At 40.6% G+C, this 18,603-nt stretch overlaps 3 protein-coding genes across 3 annotated transcripts in view; 2 read left to right on the top strand and 1 right to left on the bottom strand.

Annotated features, from left to right (window-relative positions):
• Positions 1–7,538, top strand: part of rgs7a (regulator of G protein signaling 7a) — a 45,109-nt gene extending 37,571 nt beyond the window's left edge. Inside the window, exons 7-17 of the mRNA XM_029520772.1 lie at positions 167–243; positions 413–494; positions 1,407–1,481; positions 1,620–1,718; positions 2,434–2,495; positions 2,922–3,032; positions 3,183–3,308; positions 5,792–5,978; positions 6,095–6,184; positions 7,152–7,188; positions 7,384–7,538. Of these exons, the coding sequence (XP_029376632.1) occupies positions 167–243; positions 413–494; positions 1,407–1,481; positions 1,620–1,718; positions 2,434–2,495; positions 2,922–3,032; positions 3,183–3,308; positions 5,792–5,978; positions 6,095–6,184; positions 7,152–7,172 (930 nt within the window). The 3' untranslated portion in view covers positions 7,173–7,188; positions 7,384–7,538. The remainder of the gene's footprint in view (positions 1–166; positions 244–412; positions 495–1,406; positions 1,482–1,619; positions 1,719–2,433; positions 2,496–2,921; positions 3,033–3,182; positions 3,309–5,791; positions 5,979–6,094; positions 6,185–7,151; positions 7,189–7,383) is intronic.
• A 1,544-nt stretch (positions 7,539–9,082) lies between these two features.
• LOC115055845 (gremlin-2-like) lies at positions 9,083–15,649 on the top strand. Its single transcript, XM_029521872.1, has 2 exons — positions 9,083–9,492; positions 14,204–15,649. Exon 2 carries the CDS (start codon positions 14,205–14,207, stop codon positions 14,781–14,783), a length of 579 nt encoding a protein of 192 aa, XP_029377732.1. The 5' UTR covers positions 9,083–9,492; position 14,204; the 3' UTR covers positions 14,784–15,649.
• Positions 15,650–15,656: 7 nt separating this feature from the next.
• fmn2a (formin 2a) overlaps positions 15,657–18,603 on the bottom strand; it is a 33,935-nt gene continuing 30,988 nt past the window's right edge. The window contains exons 15-17 of the mRNA XM_029520888.1: positions 17,882–18,031; positions 16,808–16,889; positions 15,657–16,576 (exon numbers count right to left, since the gene is read on the bottom strand). Coding sequence (XP_029376748.1) covers positions 16,550–16,576; positions 16,808–16,889; positions 17,882–18,031 — 259 coding nt within the window. The 3' untranslated portion in view covers positions 15,657–16,549. The remainder of the gene's footprint in view (positions 16,577–16,807; positions 16,890–17,881; positions 18,032–18,603) is intronic.

The raw sequence follows: 18,603 nt of genomic DNA, 5'->3' as shown, positions 1-18,603 counted from the left end.
CCAAGGGTAAAGCTAAAATATGTCATGTGTTTATTATTTTCTTTTGAATGCAAACAGGAATCATCAAAGACGTTATCCAGCCATACACAGCACGCGCAATAAACACAACTGGCCCATGTCCCCCAAAGACCTTTCTTTTCTGTTTGTTGATTTTTTTTATGTGCAGGAGAGCTTAGCAAGGCTACAGAGGGCTTTCGCAAGGAAATGGGAGTTCATTTTTATGCAAGCAGAAGCACAAGCAAAGTAGGTTTCTATAAAAAAGCATACACCATATCTCGAGCATGATTCAACTTCAAACACACAACTTGAACCACACATAAGTTGCAGAGGTTGATGAACTGCACATGTGGTGGTTTAAAGGAATAAGCTGCATGTTCTCTCAAAACCATTCTGAATCTCTTTTGTTCCCCAGAGTGGACAAGAAAAGAGACAAAATTGAGAGGAAAATTCTCGACAGTCAGGAAAGAGCATTCTGGGACGTGCACAGACCAGTGGTGAGTGAAATTACTGATGCTGTCTTAGTCACCTTTGCCATTACTGATAGCACCAGAGACACTATCAATGTCACTTTTAATCATTTCTGCAATAGTGAAAAATATTTTCATAGTAACCAGACTGCACAAAGAGCGCAGACACACACACATAATAAGGATCATCGACTCTCTATTGGTTATTTTGATCTATTCCACACGTCACAGGCAGCAGGGATGCGTTAGAATATGACAAAGAAATGTTCTGAAAAAGTTACATGTGCTTCAGACATTATGTAATACATCTGTGAGCTGTACATGATTCCTGTGATGTATGAACGTCCTCAAATGAACACTCTTCAAATCCGTTGTGCATTTACACAGATGCACCAGAGAGATGAAACGTCACGCCAATACTCATCACAACAGATCAACTTCACGGCTGCTCTTTACCTCGTTCACACGCGCTTGTGTAGCGTTTACATTTAGTTTCCCCTCTGAGGTTAAAGGGTCTTCTCTGCTACATTTCTGAAAAAGCCGCTACCCCACGCTTAATTAGAAAATAAAATGTTAAATCTATGCGTCCTTCAAGCAACATAATCAATATTAATTCAAATTTCACAGTGGCGCTGTCTATTTAGCTCTGTTCTCCTAAAAGCGACCTAGACTTTGATTCCCTGCTGGTTGACTTGTTTTTCGAGAATTGGCACTTTCCATGTTTAATTAACCAGCATCTGACACATTGTCCTGGAAACTTCTGAGACTCACTTCATGCCCCGGCTAAGCATATTGGATTTGATCCTCTGAAAGCCACATAGCAACAATGCAAAATGCACTTTCCCTGTTGTCCTTAAGAACAAATAATAAATAGCTTATGTTTAAATGATTTCATTTTAAATGAATTAGCGGATGAATTCCTGATTTTCTCTCTCACAGCCTGGATGTGTGAATACAACAGAAGTTGACATAAAGAAGTCCTCCAGAATGAAAAACCCCCACAAAACCAGAAAGGTACAGCCCATCTTTCTTTCAAGGTCAGGGTTAATAACTCTGAAACACAGGCGTCTACAGAGACTGTGTTTGTCAGCAGCTTTGAGGCTTCTATCATTGATTGTTCTGTTTGATTTTGATGTTATTTTCTTGTGTCAGTCTGTGTATGGCCTGCAAAATGACATCCGTACGCACAGCCCAACCCACACCCCTGCCCCAGAGGCCAAGCAGCCAACAGAAGAGGAACTGCAGGAACAGGTTAGACCTCCAGGAGGCACCCTTTGATTGAAGATCTATTTTTTAACAGTCCAAAGCGCATTGTCTACAGTGCAGGATGCAAGTGCATTTAGTGCGCGTTTATATCTGCTTATGCTATTCACATGGTGGCGTGGATCAGAAGAACCCCTTCATTAATCGTGGGATTGTTTTGGACATATGCAATTAATTGACCGGAAAACCAACTCCAATGCCCTTCAAAAGCTGGACAAGCTTTCACTGCGGCTGACTGCAATTATGAATTAAACTGTGATTATGGCAAGTTGATGGTTCATTATGAAATTGCGCTGGCCAAATTTAGTCCAGACGATGAACAGGAAACACTCCTGGATTCGCCAGGTATTAATACAGAAGGTTTGTCTGCAGAGTCTCATTTATGTCCTACAGATATTCTTGTTTCTTGATTTCAGTGTTGTGCAAAACACAGCAAGCCACCAAAACATGCAATCACTTTCAGCAACGCAACTGACTACATCAGACCTACCGACATAAGAGTCTGAAACATATATGTGGGGGCACAACAGGACCCAGAACCTTTAACATTTTGTTAGTGCTGTGTTTTTACTTTTCATTATAGCTTTATGGTAACATGCAATTCATTGCAGTAAGCATTACTTTCTAAGAAAGATATGAACAAATACACCCAACAATTTCTTGTGAAATGACTGACACACTAATTGTATTGCTATTGTTTCAGATCACCTTTTGGCAATTGCAATTAGACAGGCATCGACTGAAAATGTCCAAAGTGGCAGAGAGGTAAGGGGTGTTCTCTATGTCTTTATTCAGTTTAGCCATCGATCTGTTTATTGAGCTGTTAAGCTGCCTAACATGGCATGGAATTAAGAGCAACCTTGAGGAGTGACTGGGCCCAGACAATGCCCTCTGTGAGCATTAGTGCCGACAATGCCAGATGCTGGGTGACACCCAAAGTGTTGTCATTTCCTTCGCTGAATGAAATTCAGCAAAGAGATCTCTAATTTTGTGCGTCGACACAAGCGTCAGTCCCTCTTGTCAGATTCTACCTTTCAATTTAATTTGAATTGTTTGCTCGCGAGTTAAAGCTCACAAATAATCAGAAGCAATCACTCATGAAGTGCCATGGAGGAAAATTTCCATGTCTTTTGGGGCAGAGATAAAAACAGATGTCATTCATATGCTCTCTGTTGTTTCCACAAAAAACAGTTTGCTGGGCTACACAGAGCAGTACGTTGAATACGACCCTTTCCTCACACCTCCAGATCCATCCAACCCTTGGATCTCAGATGACACCACACTCTGGGAACTTGAAGCCAGGCAAGTATAATATATATTTTTATGTGAGTATATAGTTCATGTATTTATTGACACAAAGCTCAGATATATCTTAACAGTTTATAGAGTGTTGTTTTGCACACTTGCCTCATCCGTAAAAGATGCGCTGCTTTTCTGTGCGTCCTCCTCCAGTAAGGAGCCCGGCCAGCAGAGGGTAAAGAGGTGGGCTTACAGCATTGATGAGGTTCTCAAGGATCCTGTGGGGAGAGAGCAGTTCCTGAAGTTCCTGGAGTCTGAGTTCAGCTCAGAAAATCTCAGGTAACGGTAAAATACATATACTGCACCTCAATATGCACACAAGCACACACAATAAATAGAAATAAATGATAACTTAATAAAAAGATACACGGCCTGAAATTCATTATTTGGGAGCTTAACATGACCTGTTTCAGACCTAGATAATGTATACTTCACTGTGTACAATATGATGTTTACTCAGATGAATTAGTCATATTTCCAAATGGGGCTGTGGGTAAAATCTCTATGACAAGAGAAATCTGCATTCATAATGTGCAGCAGTAGAAAGGCACTATTTTAATATATCAAAAGGAAAAGGATTACTGTGTTGGCCTGTCATAGTTTTACAATAATAAAAGCTTTACATCTGTTAATCTGTATTATTGATCCAATGATCTGACCAGCCTCTTCATGTTATTGGTGCTGAATCGTGCAAAGCTGCTCCTCTCATGTTCATGTCAGGATGTAACAAAACAGGCACAGTTATACACACCAAAAAAGAAACAAAACAAAACACACCATCAGTGAAATTGTACCTGGACACACAAATCTCATCGTATTTCAAAAACAAGTCAGACCAAAGCGGCGAAAAGAAAAGCGTCGCTCACCGGCACCGGCCCACATGACTGCAGACAGTCACCGTCATCGGCCATCACGTGGACGGAGCAGTCATGTGACCTATCTCCGCACCTGAAGCCGGAAAGTAGTCACGTGACTTTTGTTTACTCCTGTTGAAAACTTGCGATAACACGAGTTGGAAATTGTAAGGCGGGATATATATATATATATTAAAAACAGTATCGGCTGAGAAAATGTAATCTGGAGCATTTTACACAATGTTAGCTGAATATATATTATTGAATATATAAATATATAAAAGCTGCCAATTCTGTCAGATTACTGTAGAGAGAAAATATATCTGCCACTAAGATGTGATGGAGTATCAATATAAATACTTGGGTGAAGCACTTCGCTGCTTGATTAAACTTCCCACTGCCTGTTCGTCAGAGATCCAGACTGGATTATGGACTGTACCTCCAACCATAAGTAAACTGGAACAGCATGTTTTGCTCCAGGCCTAATCCGAACCTTTAGAGCTGCCTAAATGTTTGCAAATTGGGACCTCAACCACAAACCAGCCTTAAGCCTAAAATAAATGATTAGATTTATTGAGAGCAGCTTTTTCCTCCCACATGGGACATCGCAGTGTGACTGTATTAACAATTATTGCAACATGATTAACACAAGTGGACACTCACATAAACGAGCATGAAAGACTGTGAAAGATTTCATTCACACTTTGCTGAGCCCCTAACGATATATCAGTGGAAGCGATCACATTCCGTTGTAGGAACCCAAATGGTTCATCTGGAAATAATAAACATCAGTGTTCTGTGATTCTCTAATCTAATCACGTGCAACATGACCAATATTATCTTTTACAGAACAAATAATTATTAGGTCGCTTTTGTGTCAACAACAACATGGAAGTTAACAACTATCACTCAAACAGATTGGGGTCATTGTTTCTTCCCTTGTAGGAGTAACCCACAGTAATATGTTTTCATTGAAACAAAGAGCTCAAGAAAGTTTTGTTTTGTTTTGTTTTGTTTTTTAATGCACAACAGTAGCTGTGGTTAGGATAGCACAGAGGGCAGGAATATTATGCTAAAGTGGTCACATTCATGGAAACAGGAATACTGCAGAGAATTAAAGGTGCATGCAAAAACCTTATGATAAACAGAGGAAGCATTGTGCAGGACGGCTCCTCTGCTCCCTCTGATGGTAGATGTCTGCATTGTTTCTGCCCCCAAAGTTTTTAATGCAACATTGTCATTGAGTTTTATTAAAACTGATGAAAACATTTTAAGTTGGTGTTGTACCTCTCCACTAATTAGTCTCTGAAGTGACTCTAAATGAGCCTAACATTGAGGTGATTCCTCCTGAAGTCAGTTACACATTTCTGTCTTGTATTTCTCCTTATAACATGATAGTGCTACAAACACTAGATTATTTGCTGAATTGTCAATAATACCAGACAGTTGTTTGCTCATATCATAATCATTGTTTATGGAAGCGCAACTATAAATTAATATTTCTACTATATTAGTTTTATATTTATCAAACTGGCATGATGATTTTAAATATTGATTTGTTGAGATCCTTTTTAAAAACAAAAATGTGTGTGTATATCAGAGGACTTATGGTCTTCATTATGTTAAACCCTTGTGCAATGCATCCTTTGAACATCTGCCAAGCGAACAAAGAACTGTATGAACAAAGAATTGAGACCTGATGCACAAAAAGTTGTCATCACTGGATGAATTTGAGTTCCCATTATGAAAAAATTAGTCAAAGTTGAATCTGTAAAATTGATGAACAGACAAAAGTTACCATGGTGGATGTTTTCTTTTTGATGCTCCTCAGATGTGAAACCATTCAGTTACTTGTTTATAGTTACTATATCAAGATGCAATCATCTTATTGTAAACTTTGGTCCAAAGGTTCTGGCTAGCAGTCCAGGAACTAAAGAAACGTCCAATCAGAGAAGTTCCAACTCGAGTTCAAGAGATCTGGCAGGAGTTTCTTGCCCCCGGAGCGCCCAGTGCCATCAATGTGGACTCCAAGAGCTACGACAAAACTACTCAGAATGTCAAAGACCCTGGACGCTATGCCTTTGAGGATGCACAGGTAAGCGATTGCTCAAAGCGATTGGTACAAATACCTCACATTCATAAGCATTTCTGGTACTTTACTTATCTCTGATGCTTTAATGCATAATTTTCATATATTTGTTTCTGCAATAGGAACACATCTACAAGTTGATGAAGAGTGATTCATACAGCCGTTTCATTCGTTCCAGTGCCTACCAGGAATTATTACAGGCCAAGAAGAAGGTGAAAAAAAAAACAAAAACCAAAACAGTCTAACTGGATGCTAAAACACCGGCTACACATGGGTTTGACTTTGAAACTGCGAACAAGTTCATGTGGATGTCAGTGCATGCTTACAGACTTTGGTTTTGTGTGTACATTGGCCGACTCCTGAGTCTTTACTTACTAACTTGAAGCCTATTCCCAATCAACTATAATTCTGAACTATATTGGACATGTCATTTCTGTGGTACTTAGAATTGGGACATCTACTGCAGGCAGATTTAAAACAACACGGGCATCCTGGTCAGCTTTTGTTTCTGTTCAGTTTTGGCTTGTTATTGGCCTAAACCAAAGCTATTCCATCTCAAGCTGCAAGGCTGGATGTATTCTGCTGTATACTTGGCACTTACGGTAAAGCAACTCCTTGAACTTACATGCAGTCATTTGAGTTAATACCACAACTGTCACTTAAAGCAGGTTTAAGGATACATCTCCCAAGATGTGTATGCTGCAGATGCAATGGATCTAAGACTGCCAAACACAGTGTAGGTGACATCCAGTTAAAGATTTGAGCAAAAGAATACATCGAACAAAGTGGCTCCCACATGTCGGCGTTTCCAAAGAAGGACAAACAGGGTGAATACAGCGCATTAATAGTGTCTGCTGACAGTGTGGGGAATGGAGTGCTGATCAGGACTCCTGTCAGGCTTGTTGAAAACATTAGGAATAGCAGAATAACATGATGAATGATTCGGAGCTTAACAGGTGGATGTGTGTGCTCAGAGTGCCTGCTACATTTTCTCTGTTTGTCAATTTGGCAACGAAGATTTTAGCATGACTGCCAGGGATTTTAAGCGGAACACACAACTAAATCTACGTCACTTTGCGAATGCATGTTTGTTTTCTCTCTGATAAAAGGAATACCCTACACTGACAGGGACTTTATAATGGTGCTTAATTTAGTGTCTGTGTTTTTTTGTTCCCACAGAAAAGTAAGAACTTGTTCTGAAGGCTCTTGCTTCCAGGTAATTTCTTCTGAACACTGACATTTGGTTATTGTGTGCACAATCCTGCTGCCAAAATCTGCAGATATCTTCTGCCTTGTGTTATCTGTTGTCCTCTGTTATCTGACACTAAATAAAACCATTTATTCTCTTGTGTTCTCACTTTCACATTTTCGTTCCTTTTGTTCTGTTCCATCCTTCTCCCACATGTGTCAGTGCAGGGGATGACTACAGCATCCAAGAGGCTGACCAGTTGCGTGCCATCATGCTAAAATCAATGCCATCTCTCTCTCTCTCTCTCTCTCTCTCTGGGACATGGAGAGGGGGACCATCTCATCTCTTCATCATCATTGTCTGTCCATCCGCTCTAGGCTCAGTCGGGCGATGAGCCGGGCCGTCTGTTCGTCCGCTGTCCACCGGATGTTGCATGTCCATGGAGAGGACGTTCCTTCTTCTCTCTCCTCTTACAGTACCCGGTATATTTCCAATATTTTCAGAAAGGATCCACTGCTGGACTTGGGAGGACACTGACGGACTGGTGAGATGAAAAATGCCATTGCAAAAAAAAAACAAAAAACAAAAAACAACAACAACAACAACAACAACAAAAAAAAACTGCTCCATCATAACTGCTGGATCCAAACCCCCTCTCTCACTTCCAGCTGAAACAAATGATGTCAGAGATTTAAAAAAAGAAGAAGAAGAAGAAGAAGAAGAAGAAAAAACAGGAAAAAATATAAAATGACAGCTTAAACTGATAAATCTAACCAATGTCATCGCTTTACATGATCTGAGGTCACAGATACTTTGTCACGCTATGGGACGTGTTGTGCAGAATGAATATACAATATCTATACATATATATAATGATTATTATTAATTTTATTTATTGTGCATTTATTTTGCTTTGAATTATTTTAATGCACTACAATAATTAGCACATGTTTTTCATTGCACTTGTAAAGTCACATTCAAAATTACAAAGAAGCTGTCTCCTGTCTTATGTAGAACATAATTCTTTGTTATTCTCTCCTGCATTTATTTTTATACCATATTTAAAGACACTTTTACTTACTTGTACTATTAAAGTTGGCCCTCTATCTGTTACTGTGACTTCAGCTTGGATTTCTTTTACCAAAGCAGGTTCCTTCATGCTGCACCCTTTCTCTTTCGACCACTAGAGGGTGATAAATTATTTCATAGAACAGGGACCTGCCTCTTTTCAAGCAGTTCAACACTCAGCAGCAAAATGCATCTTAGCTTGCTGCACACAAATGACAAATATTTTGTCATGCAAAAGAGTCATTATCCACTGATCTGCTGAAGGGGTTATTGTTCAGGCTGTACCCATCTGAGGTTTCGAGGGGTCTGTTGATGTTTCAGTGCTTTGATGGCAGAAGTGACAGTCAGAGTTTTCAGTCTCTTTGCCCATTGGTCAGCTTAACAAGAGCCAAGAAACAGACCACCATTATTGTTACAGTTGCATCAAGGAATGCAAGTTGTGGCATTTTTCAAAGCGTCTTGTTAGTGTATCATGTATGCAGTGATTTATGGATCGGGGGTTATGACTTACATTGTGATGTGGTTGCAATGTCAATGGGAGAAGATAATTTGGGTTTCTTGGAGAAAATTATTATTATTATTGTATCTTTACATAGTGGCAAAATGTCTTACATTTGCTGAAAATGTAAATGCTTATGTCAAAACACAGAAGAAGAGAAAAAGATAAAGGAGAAGCTGTCACTTTGATATATTAAATGGTTGAGTGGGCATTAAAACAAACAGACATATAAAAAACAACCCATTAGTGGACAGACAGAGACAGAGAGAGAGAGATAAACTTAAAAGAAAGAAGTGAGGCTTGGTTAGATTCACACAATTACCAGGGCCAATAGGAAAAACCCTCCCAGTCTTGAGGAGGGAAGGGGTGGTGGGGATTCAAACTGAGGCAGGCTTTGCAGTGAGTCAAACACTCTCTGAGACAGACTACAGGCAGTTTCCACAGCACTAAGATATGGGCTTACTATGACTTCAACCTGGAGCCTCTCTGTTAAACCCAAAAACAAGAAGACCAAAAAAAGGCTCTAGAGAGGAAGTAAGACAGGAACACAGTTTACTGGAAGATGGAAAACTGATCGGGCTTGAGACTTTCAATCTTTAGACGAGAGAAAAAACACGGGAGAAAAGACGAGCCTGAGGATACTACAGATTATGTTGCCATGGAAACCGAGACCTGGAAGTGGTTGCAAGGACCACTGAAGGTGGACAACCACCCCTGACTGTATCTTCGACACATTGCTGTCCCGCTGTGCCCTTTGGTGAAAGGTACATAAACCATTATTTACACTTAAGACTTATTTTTAAAAGCAATTAACTGGTTTACAACTTGGATAGACTTTTGAAGGATGTTTTGAAATGCCAACTCCCTTAACAAATTAATACCTCCCTCAAGAAACTTGTTGATACAAGCTGATACGGGCAGGCATACAAATTACTCAGCTTCATTGGCAAAACCTAACTTTTAACAGGATTTGCCATTACACTGACATCAAGACGAACACTCTTTGCACTGTATGTGAGGGAACAGTGAGAATATTTATACGAAGGTAGCATGTGCCATGTAGGGTTACTGAGAAAAGTGCAGTTCAGTGAGTATCCCACGTGAGTGTGAGATCGAGTGACTTAGTGAGTGAGTCTGTGAATGACTAAGTGCAGAACCATGTCATTCAAACAGCAGTAGTTGTACAACAACCTGGTATTTCTGCCAGCGATGGTGGTTTGATTCCCACTGGGGCCACCCATAAAAAAAAGTACGGCTTCAAGGTACAGTAAGGTGTTCTTGATAAAAGTGTCTACTAAATTACTATAATTAGTGGCTGGAGGTTCCAGGGAATTAGTGTTGTGAGTGAAGGAATTAGTGTGTGATGACAGCATGTTGTACTAGGAGTCTCAGAGAGATTAGGTGACAGTATAGTTTTTCCGATGATTATGAAAATGTGAGAATGAGAGATAATGATGTTAATGGACCCAAGTAATCTGTATTTTGTGTTTACAAGATAATCTCTTTTTCTTTTCTTTCTGTTCATGTGTACAGGTGTGTGTGTGTGTGTGTGTGTGTGTGTGTCTGTGCTCACTTTTGTATCATTAGTGTATTCATGTGTAGTCGTGTACACTGGAGATGGTGCGTCAACGTGTGTGTGCGCACAGTGTGCGTGCGGTGAATGGCAGAGAGATTGCCTTCTGATCCTTCTTACAGCTCCGGTGACTGCACCACCTTGCACAGTCCGCTCTGATGTCAAAGAGGATTTAGCACACAGACACCTTTCAGTTTCTTTAGAATCAGAGAACTTAACATTTCTAAAAATAATTAAAGCGGTGTTTCAAATTCTTAAAAATTTAAGTTGATGATTATTTACATAAAATATCACAAAGAAAACACTGAGCGGATTAAAGATGCCGCATTCTCTCAAGATGTGACAACTTTTTTTTTTTAAACAAAAAAACATTCACTTTGCTCATTAGCAAAATATGGCTTAAAAAACTAATTATAAATGTTTTAATATGCTGTGGCCTGTCGACGCACCAATCCTTGCAAGCTCTTGCTGTGCAGACAAGCACTGCTGTGGCCCATATTATTTTAAATTCTAGTAGGGATCCTAAAGTTTCCAAAGACACCATTAAAATAATGCTCAACATTTCCACAATATTTCAAGTTGACTGAACGGTAAACCCACAAAAAGCAAAAAAGCACAGGGTTTTGGTCTCTATGGCTATTTTAGCCATAAAAATGATGTAGCTTCATAGAGCTTCATGGAAGAGCTGGAACAAGCTGACACAGAGTATGAATGTGATACTGTCAAAGTGTGTGAAAAAAGACCATTTTAACAACTTTGAAGCTACTTAAGGGGAAATGAGCTGGCAAAGCCATATGTTAAAGGATTAAATAAACTCCATTTTAAGAGCAAGTGGGAGGTGGTGTTAATCACAGCAGCTACATAAGTAGTGTAATCCTGATTTGGAGTGAGAGACACTGCACCATCATAGCATCTCTAATTGCCCTCCATCCTCCTCTAAAGCATTTTATGTAGCTGAGGCGAAGGAGTTGTAGGAGCTGTACATACTTGCCAGTACTTAGCTTGGAAAGCATTATATCTGGGCTGCTAGTTATTATCAAGATGGATTGTGGTGACAAATGGCTGCCCAAACTGCCTAAAGCAGCCTCCTGGCAATGTTGGCATTAGAGACATTTGCACAAAAAAGCCCCCAAAAGGAGCCCCCACCAACTCCGCAACTGTTAATGAGCCAACAGCCGAATGTAGTTTGGGAAAATACAATCCGCAAATGCAGATAATGACATGGTTCCTCTTTGTGTAATTGGCTCCAAGTGAAAACATTTCATTTACCTCTCTTTCCCTCTTTCTCTCACTCTTTATATCCTGTGTTCGTGTGTACGTGTGCATGCGCACATGTGTGTGGTCACGAATGGGTGTGGGTGTGCATGTATGCGGCCGCCCGTGCGTGATTGAGGTTTGAGCTGCACGGTGAATTAAATGCAGTTCTACTGTAATTAACTGCACTTACCAGCCTGTGTATGAGACTTTCTGACGCACCAATAATTGAGGCATCAGGTTTTGTTTGCTTTAACCTGCCTTTGAAGACATGCTGGGAAGATGTCTCACAGGATTTTGTGGAGGCACATCTGTGTGTACAAATTTTAAAGTCTTGACAAGATTTCTCACTCCTTTTTTCAATTATTTACAACTGAATCTCAGAAATGTTAAACTATTTAGCAGCTAGGCAGGACACTTTCATGGATAATTTTGTTTTTCATTTGACTTTGAAATTAGAAAAAAAAAAAAAAAGCCTTTTGTTAGGCAGACAGAAAACATTGCCATGGTATTATAATGCCATTCTGAAAAACAAAACATAACAAGTTCCCATTGATGATAATAGCTGTTTTCAGGAAGGCTTGTGTCTAGCTCAGCAGTCTCTCTGGTATTTGTAATTTCATTAGAGGTCTGAATTTTGGAACCAAGGTCTGCCACAGTTCAGTGAAGCATATCCCCCAAGTATTTGTGGTTCTGGTAAAACATAAAGCTGTGTTTGTGGACAATATTAGTGTTTTGCAGACAGAAAGGTCCGGTTCAGTTCTGTCTCAGCATTAACACACGAAACCACAGTCTCCTTCTGTCTGCGGGGCTCTGTGATGATGAGTGCTCTGCGTTGTGGAGACACACGCAGATAGAGTGACAGGGAGAGACAGATGGGGCGAGAGAAATATAGAGGCAAACAGCTTGTTAAGAGATATACAGTCAGGGAAGGAGGAAGTATGCTGTGTACGAAGCCCAAGAGAAGCTGGTTTTGTTTCCCAGTAGGCCATTTGTCCCTTGACCCGCCATCTTCAACCGCTTTTCTTCCATCTTCTAACCGCAAACATTAGCCACCCATCCACTCGCCCAACTCAGCACCCGAAAACATTTGCGTTGCTGCAGAGACTGATGAAGATAGCGCGGCAGGGTGGACTATCATACCTAGACTGGGTTTGGGAGTGAAGCAAGAGAGCGGCTGCTGACTATGTAGGCCGTCCATCACAACCCGCTTACACAGTCGGTCAGGTCATCGCTCCAAAGTTCCTGGAGCTCTGCAGGCTGCTGCTCTCTGAAGTTACATGACGCTTCTTTAAAGGATGGATGGGGAGAAACTATGAACAGAACACACTTCTGCACACAGAAGTATAAGAAGGTTTATGCATGTAAACAGAGATTCAGTAGGAATAAGATGTTGCGGTTACAGACAAACAAAACCATGCATATGGAAGGTAGATCACTGGAAGTTGGAAAGGGGTGATGACTCCCTGATGCAGTAGGTGGTGGAAAAGCTGAGCAGGAACCTTTGGTTTGTTTATTTTATCCTTTTGATGGGTTGGGGCATGTGTGCTGGTTAGTGTGTATGTGCAAAATCTCAGCCTGATGGACAAACAGCTGCGGACTGCCTTATGATAAGTATTACCAGGATGTGTAGACTCAGGTGCTCATGGAGCTCGTAACAAGCTGCCGTTGCCTCAAGGTCAAGGGCAGAAGAGGTAAAAAACAAAGTGGATTATGATAAAGTAATTTGTTCCATGTCAGAGAGAGTTGCAGGCCCAAGAAAGGAAGAAATGGAACATACGAAATTTGCACAGCAAAGAAGAGTCAGTGAATAGGAGCAGCCAATAACCTTGAGGCAGCTTGGTTCTCTGTCAGAGTCTCTGACTTGATGTCATGCAATGCCTGTCAAGAGCAACATCTGTTGAAAAGATGCTTGAGTGACGGTCAAAAATGTGCTGGCGCAAATACTGACACCATGCGCAAGGGTGGATACTCAAGCCTAAACGCTAAACGCCCTTTGCTGGATCTTTTTGGTGCTAGCATGCTACAAGCAACATGGCGATTGTAGACACCGCAGGTCATTCTCAGTTCAATTTACTCCACAGTATATCACCAAAGAGTAGAAGAGTGGACTCCCAAAGGGTGCTGTAGAGTTCCCCAACTCTTCCCCTAATAACATGCAGATGGGCCTCGCTAATGCCTGTTTACATATCTGCGGCATAGTTCATGACTAAAGTAAGCAAAGCCCTAATTATTTTACCCGGCGACGGGACCAATAAAATCAACTTCCCCTTCTCGTTATGGGTGTTTAAGTGTATCCTTTGATGGCAGAGTTTTGTTTATTTTTGGAAGAGTTGCGTAGCTGAGAGGAAAGCAAATAGAAGTAATGACACAGAGATGCTGACAAATGGGGGCCCTGGTGATGGATTCATTTCCTCAACGATGCCTAGAAGGCTAGACTGCAAAGGTGGTTCAACATGAATGCGAACACACAATTGCAAACATGATTGGCACTATTCATATCATGTTAGAGATTGTTTGATCGTTGTCTAGCATCGCATGCTGTCTGAATTACTGTTACAACAGCCTCAGTGCTGAGTTCATGTGACAACAGATTTCTTCCTCTGCGTAGAAATGTAATGCCAAGCAATGTCTGTCTCTTTACCCAGAATGCTGTGGAGAATAACTATCCCAGTAATACTGGCTGGGGTGCTCTGCATCACTGCAGAGACCAAGAAGCATCGACCCCAGGGATCCATCCCATCCCCGTACAAGGCAAAAGGGAACCTATCCTCAGAACGTCACCATCGACTACTGCAGCAGAAGCCGGAGGTCCTATCCTCCAGCCGGGAGGCCTTGGTGGTGACAGAGCGCCGCTACCTCCGCAGAGACTGGTGCAAGACCCAACCCCTCCGTCAGACAATCAGTGAGGAGGGCTGCCGCAGCCGCACTGTGGTCAACCGTTTTTGCTATGGCCAGTGCAACTCCTTCTATATCCCACGCCATATGGGCCCCAGCTCGGGTCATGGTCAGAATCGGGGCCAAGCCTCAGGATCTGGAAGGAAAAAACACAACAAGGCCCAGGAGCCATTCCAGTCGTGTTCTTTCTGCAGGCCACACCGCATCACACAGCTCACAGTGCAGCTAGACTGCCCAGACCTGCAGCCCCCTTTCAGACACCGTAAGGTGCAGAGGGTCAAACAGTGTCGCTGCATGTCTGTGGACGTGAGCGGCCACGGGAAACTGTGAAAGAGATCTTTAAAAATTGAAATGACATCTCTGATTAGTCAAAGGCAGAGAAAAATAAAACTGGCTTCAAGTTTAACTGTTCTGCATAATGTTTTAGAAATAATGGCTTGTCCCACAATAAAGTGACATGCAACATGAAACTGGCATCAATTATACAAAGGCACAGCATTGATTTAATCAGAGACATCAGCCAATTGGCAAGCCAACACTGTTACAGAGACTGACCCAAGTGGCCACACAAGAAACACTGATGATGAAGCAACAAATCTTCCTTCCCGCCATTTCACAAAGCTCATATCTGCCTGCTTTATTTACATTTGTTTCTCGCTGCCTTTGTGATAAAGGAAATACACAAGTGCCTCTGAGTTGTAACGTCTTTCCGTAGACGGCTCTACAGCAATTACTGTCTGCCAGAATGTTTTTCAAACGGACAGTTTTTAAGCATTGTACCCCATTATCCTGTGTCTTTTCCTTAACTTATACGATGTCCCAAATGATACACAAAATAATTTCAAGGAGATGATCCCAAGAAAGAAAAAGCAACACAACAGTGACCAGTGCAGCAGCATCCACCTGCTTGGACTGTCTGGCTGTATACTGTGCATTTGCCACAAATACACTAGTCAGTACATACTGCAGCATGTGTAATGAAGGTGCAATGCAATATATACAGTATATATATATGTATATATATATATGTGTATTTTATGTATTTGTGTAAGTATGTATGTGAAAAATATATTAAATCTATTTCATACAAAATCACAGTGGTGCTTAGTGTACATGTAGTTCTGTACCGCGTAATATCAGTTTCTCAAATGAAACAGAAAGGAAAAAAAAAAAACAAAACAAAACAGCACAACTAAATTCCTATTAAAATTAATGCAATTTATTTTATTCAATAAATATTTTTTTTCATGGTCCAGGGTGTTCAATCAGAAACATATTGTTATTGCACATGGATATCACATCACATAATCCGATTGCTCAGTTAGCACATGTGGGATTTCACACATAGGAGGAAAGGCAAGATTAACTGCATAGGATTTTGGTTCAAACATAAAGCAGGCTGATAATACTGCTCAACAAGACAACATTAGGTCAGTATCACGCCAACCCAGTTTAGGTACGCATGGGCTTCTTGGCTGAAAAAAAAAACAAAAACACGTAAAACACTGCAACAAGCGATCAAGCTACTAAGAGAAGTAATTCTGTTGTGTTTCCGTCTACGTGAAACACATTTTCCTCTACATGTAACATTGAATCACAAATGATATGTCTCAAATAAGTGATGCAATAAGTGCAATAAGGCACTTGCTTACTGGCAGGTGATCCATACCCACCACGTCAAAAGGTAAAAAAATTCTGTGCTTTTTACTGTCAAGGGAGATATAAAGAGGGTTTGTTCAGGCCTTTCTCGTGAACAAGGCTTGGGAATTGCACTGACAAAGAAAATAGGCTATATATGGCATAGAAAATACTAAAGAAGCTCTGATAGTGTTGCTTCAAATTTCATTTTCTTGCAAATAACTCAATCACATTTAATCATCTCAGCTTAAAGATGTCTTAACATTTCATTTAATTACAAGAGTGGCATGAAAAGTTGGCTGAAAACGTAATCTCACCATAATATTCACTTTAAACCGTCTCACAATAAAAACTGCTCTAAATCAACTGAAAAACATAAGTAAATGATGAGTCTTGTCAGATTGTACAAACAGCGCTTGTGCAACAGGCTTAACGATGATCACTTTCCATTCTGTACTTTAGATCTTCTGACCCAGCTTTGCTTTCTGTGGGATAAAAATAACATGTCTGAGTTATTTACAGCTGCCAACGCTGGCACTCAATTTTTAGAATTTTTTTCTACATCGCGACAAGTGTTTGTAAGAAACGGTCTTTTGGCTAAGGAGATAATATGCACAGAGGGAAGACGAGGGGAGGCACTGCTGGATAACTAAGTCAACAAATGAAAGCAAAGATAAGACCTTCAGTAAACTATGATAGGAAATGCAAAGACATACTATTCCAGTTGCATGTTTGGGTTTCACACTGTAGGAAGCCTTTTCTCTGGCCTGTTTGAAGCAGTCTTCAGCCAATTTGACCCTAAAAAGAAAAAAAAAAAAAAAAAAAAAGCATCAATCGTCTTGCAGTAACCAAAGAACAATGAATTGAAATGGGCAAATATTCAATCAATGATGAAATTCACAGTTTCACCTTTAAAAACAGACAGAGGGCCAGTCCTCATACACTTAAAGGACTAGTTCTAGTTTACTTCTGCAAGTGAAGAGCCAACAATGCCACGACTCACTGGTGCTTTAAAAAGACAAATGATCAGCATCGCTCACTGAGTGAGTGTATCAATTTACACTGACGGACATTCATCTTGCCTAGGCCCGGCACAACGGTGCTGTATGTGACAACACCCCGAAGGTGAGGATTCATATTTATAGTTCCACTGGTGTCTTGAAGAAAAACCAGCAGATGGGGGTTGGGACGACTGCCTGTGGCAAAGTGCACAAGGTCGATGCTTTCAAATTTGTTTTTGTTCTTTCCTACTGTACAAGTAAAGCAAGCAACATTTTGCTTTCTTACACACACAAATACATATATATATATATATATATATATATCACAGCTCAATCTTCATTTGGCATAATGGACCAATTAGTTTTTTGTTGACATTTGCAACAGTATCTTTGAATTCATCGAACCACTGGAAGCCAACTGGATGCTGCATGTGTTTTTTTCATTACTGGGGTGAGGACAAAGATTTGGGTCATTTAACGTCTTTTCCCTTCATGAATTTAAATGAATCTGATACGATCTTCATTGGACACGAGATGTACTGCAGATTATTAATGGTTTGGAAACTTGTGCTTGGGGATAATTATAAATGTGGGAACACTGGTGCTTTTGTAAATACATTTGTAAAAGTCAAAGAAAGCTGCACCCCTCCAAAACGAAGGAAAACACCCTGTCTCAGCCACGTTTTGTTTTAGGACAATAGGTCCAAGAGTGCTGTCTGAAGACAAGCCAGTATTATTCACAATCATCATGTCTGAAATGAGTCAGTTGTCTCATCATCATCCTCTTACCGTTCCTGTAACATCAGCTTATTCTGCTTCTTCCACTGGTCTTTGAAATCAGTGGAGAACTCGTGCCAAAAGGAGAAGAAAGTGTTGGGAGAGACTTCTTTCTCTCCAGCTTTGGGTTTAACTGAGAAGGACAGGCTCAACTCCAAGAAGCTGAGGACAGAAAACACAAACATTACTTCAAGACCAAACTATTACAACATGATATTACAGAAACCAACACCAATTGTTGTGAAACCTGGCAGCGCTACACAAATATGCGAAATATGAAAGTTAATCTTGAAATAATATGCTTTTTTAGAGATTTAGTGGTAGAGGAACATAAAAAACACAAACCAATGATGACTGCATTTCAAAGGGGCAACAGCCCACAAAAATTAAACAGAAATCGCACAATCATTCTGATTTTTGGTCAAAAATATGAACTCCCAGGAGTATAAGTATAACTCGCAGACATCTTGTATGGCGGGCTTAGATTTATCAGTCCTATCCCTGATGTGTATCTTCCTCTCTGTTGTGTATGTTAGTGTACATAAACTTGCACACACTATATGACTGTCAACATGATTGAGAGGCGGGAAAAAAAAAATGGAGGAGGTCTAACACAGGTCTAGCAGAAGAAAGATGTGCACGTGGCGGTGGGGAAGGCATGTTAGAGTGTTAAATGCGATGGCCATTTGCAGTGGATCAATACTGTGGACAGGTTGAGGTCTCTTTGTTTGGAG

This window comes from Echeneis naucrates, chromosome 15 (assembly GCF_900963305.1).
Source record: "Echeneis naucrates chromosome 15, fEcheNa1.1, whole genome shotgun sequence".
Lineage (NCBI taxonomy): Eukaryota > Metazoa > Chordata > Actinopteri > Carangiformes > Echeneidae > Echeneis > Echeneis naucrates.
This window is presented reverse-complemented; position numbering and strand designations above follow the sequence as displayed.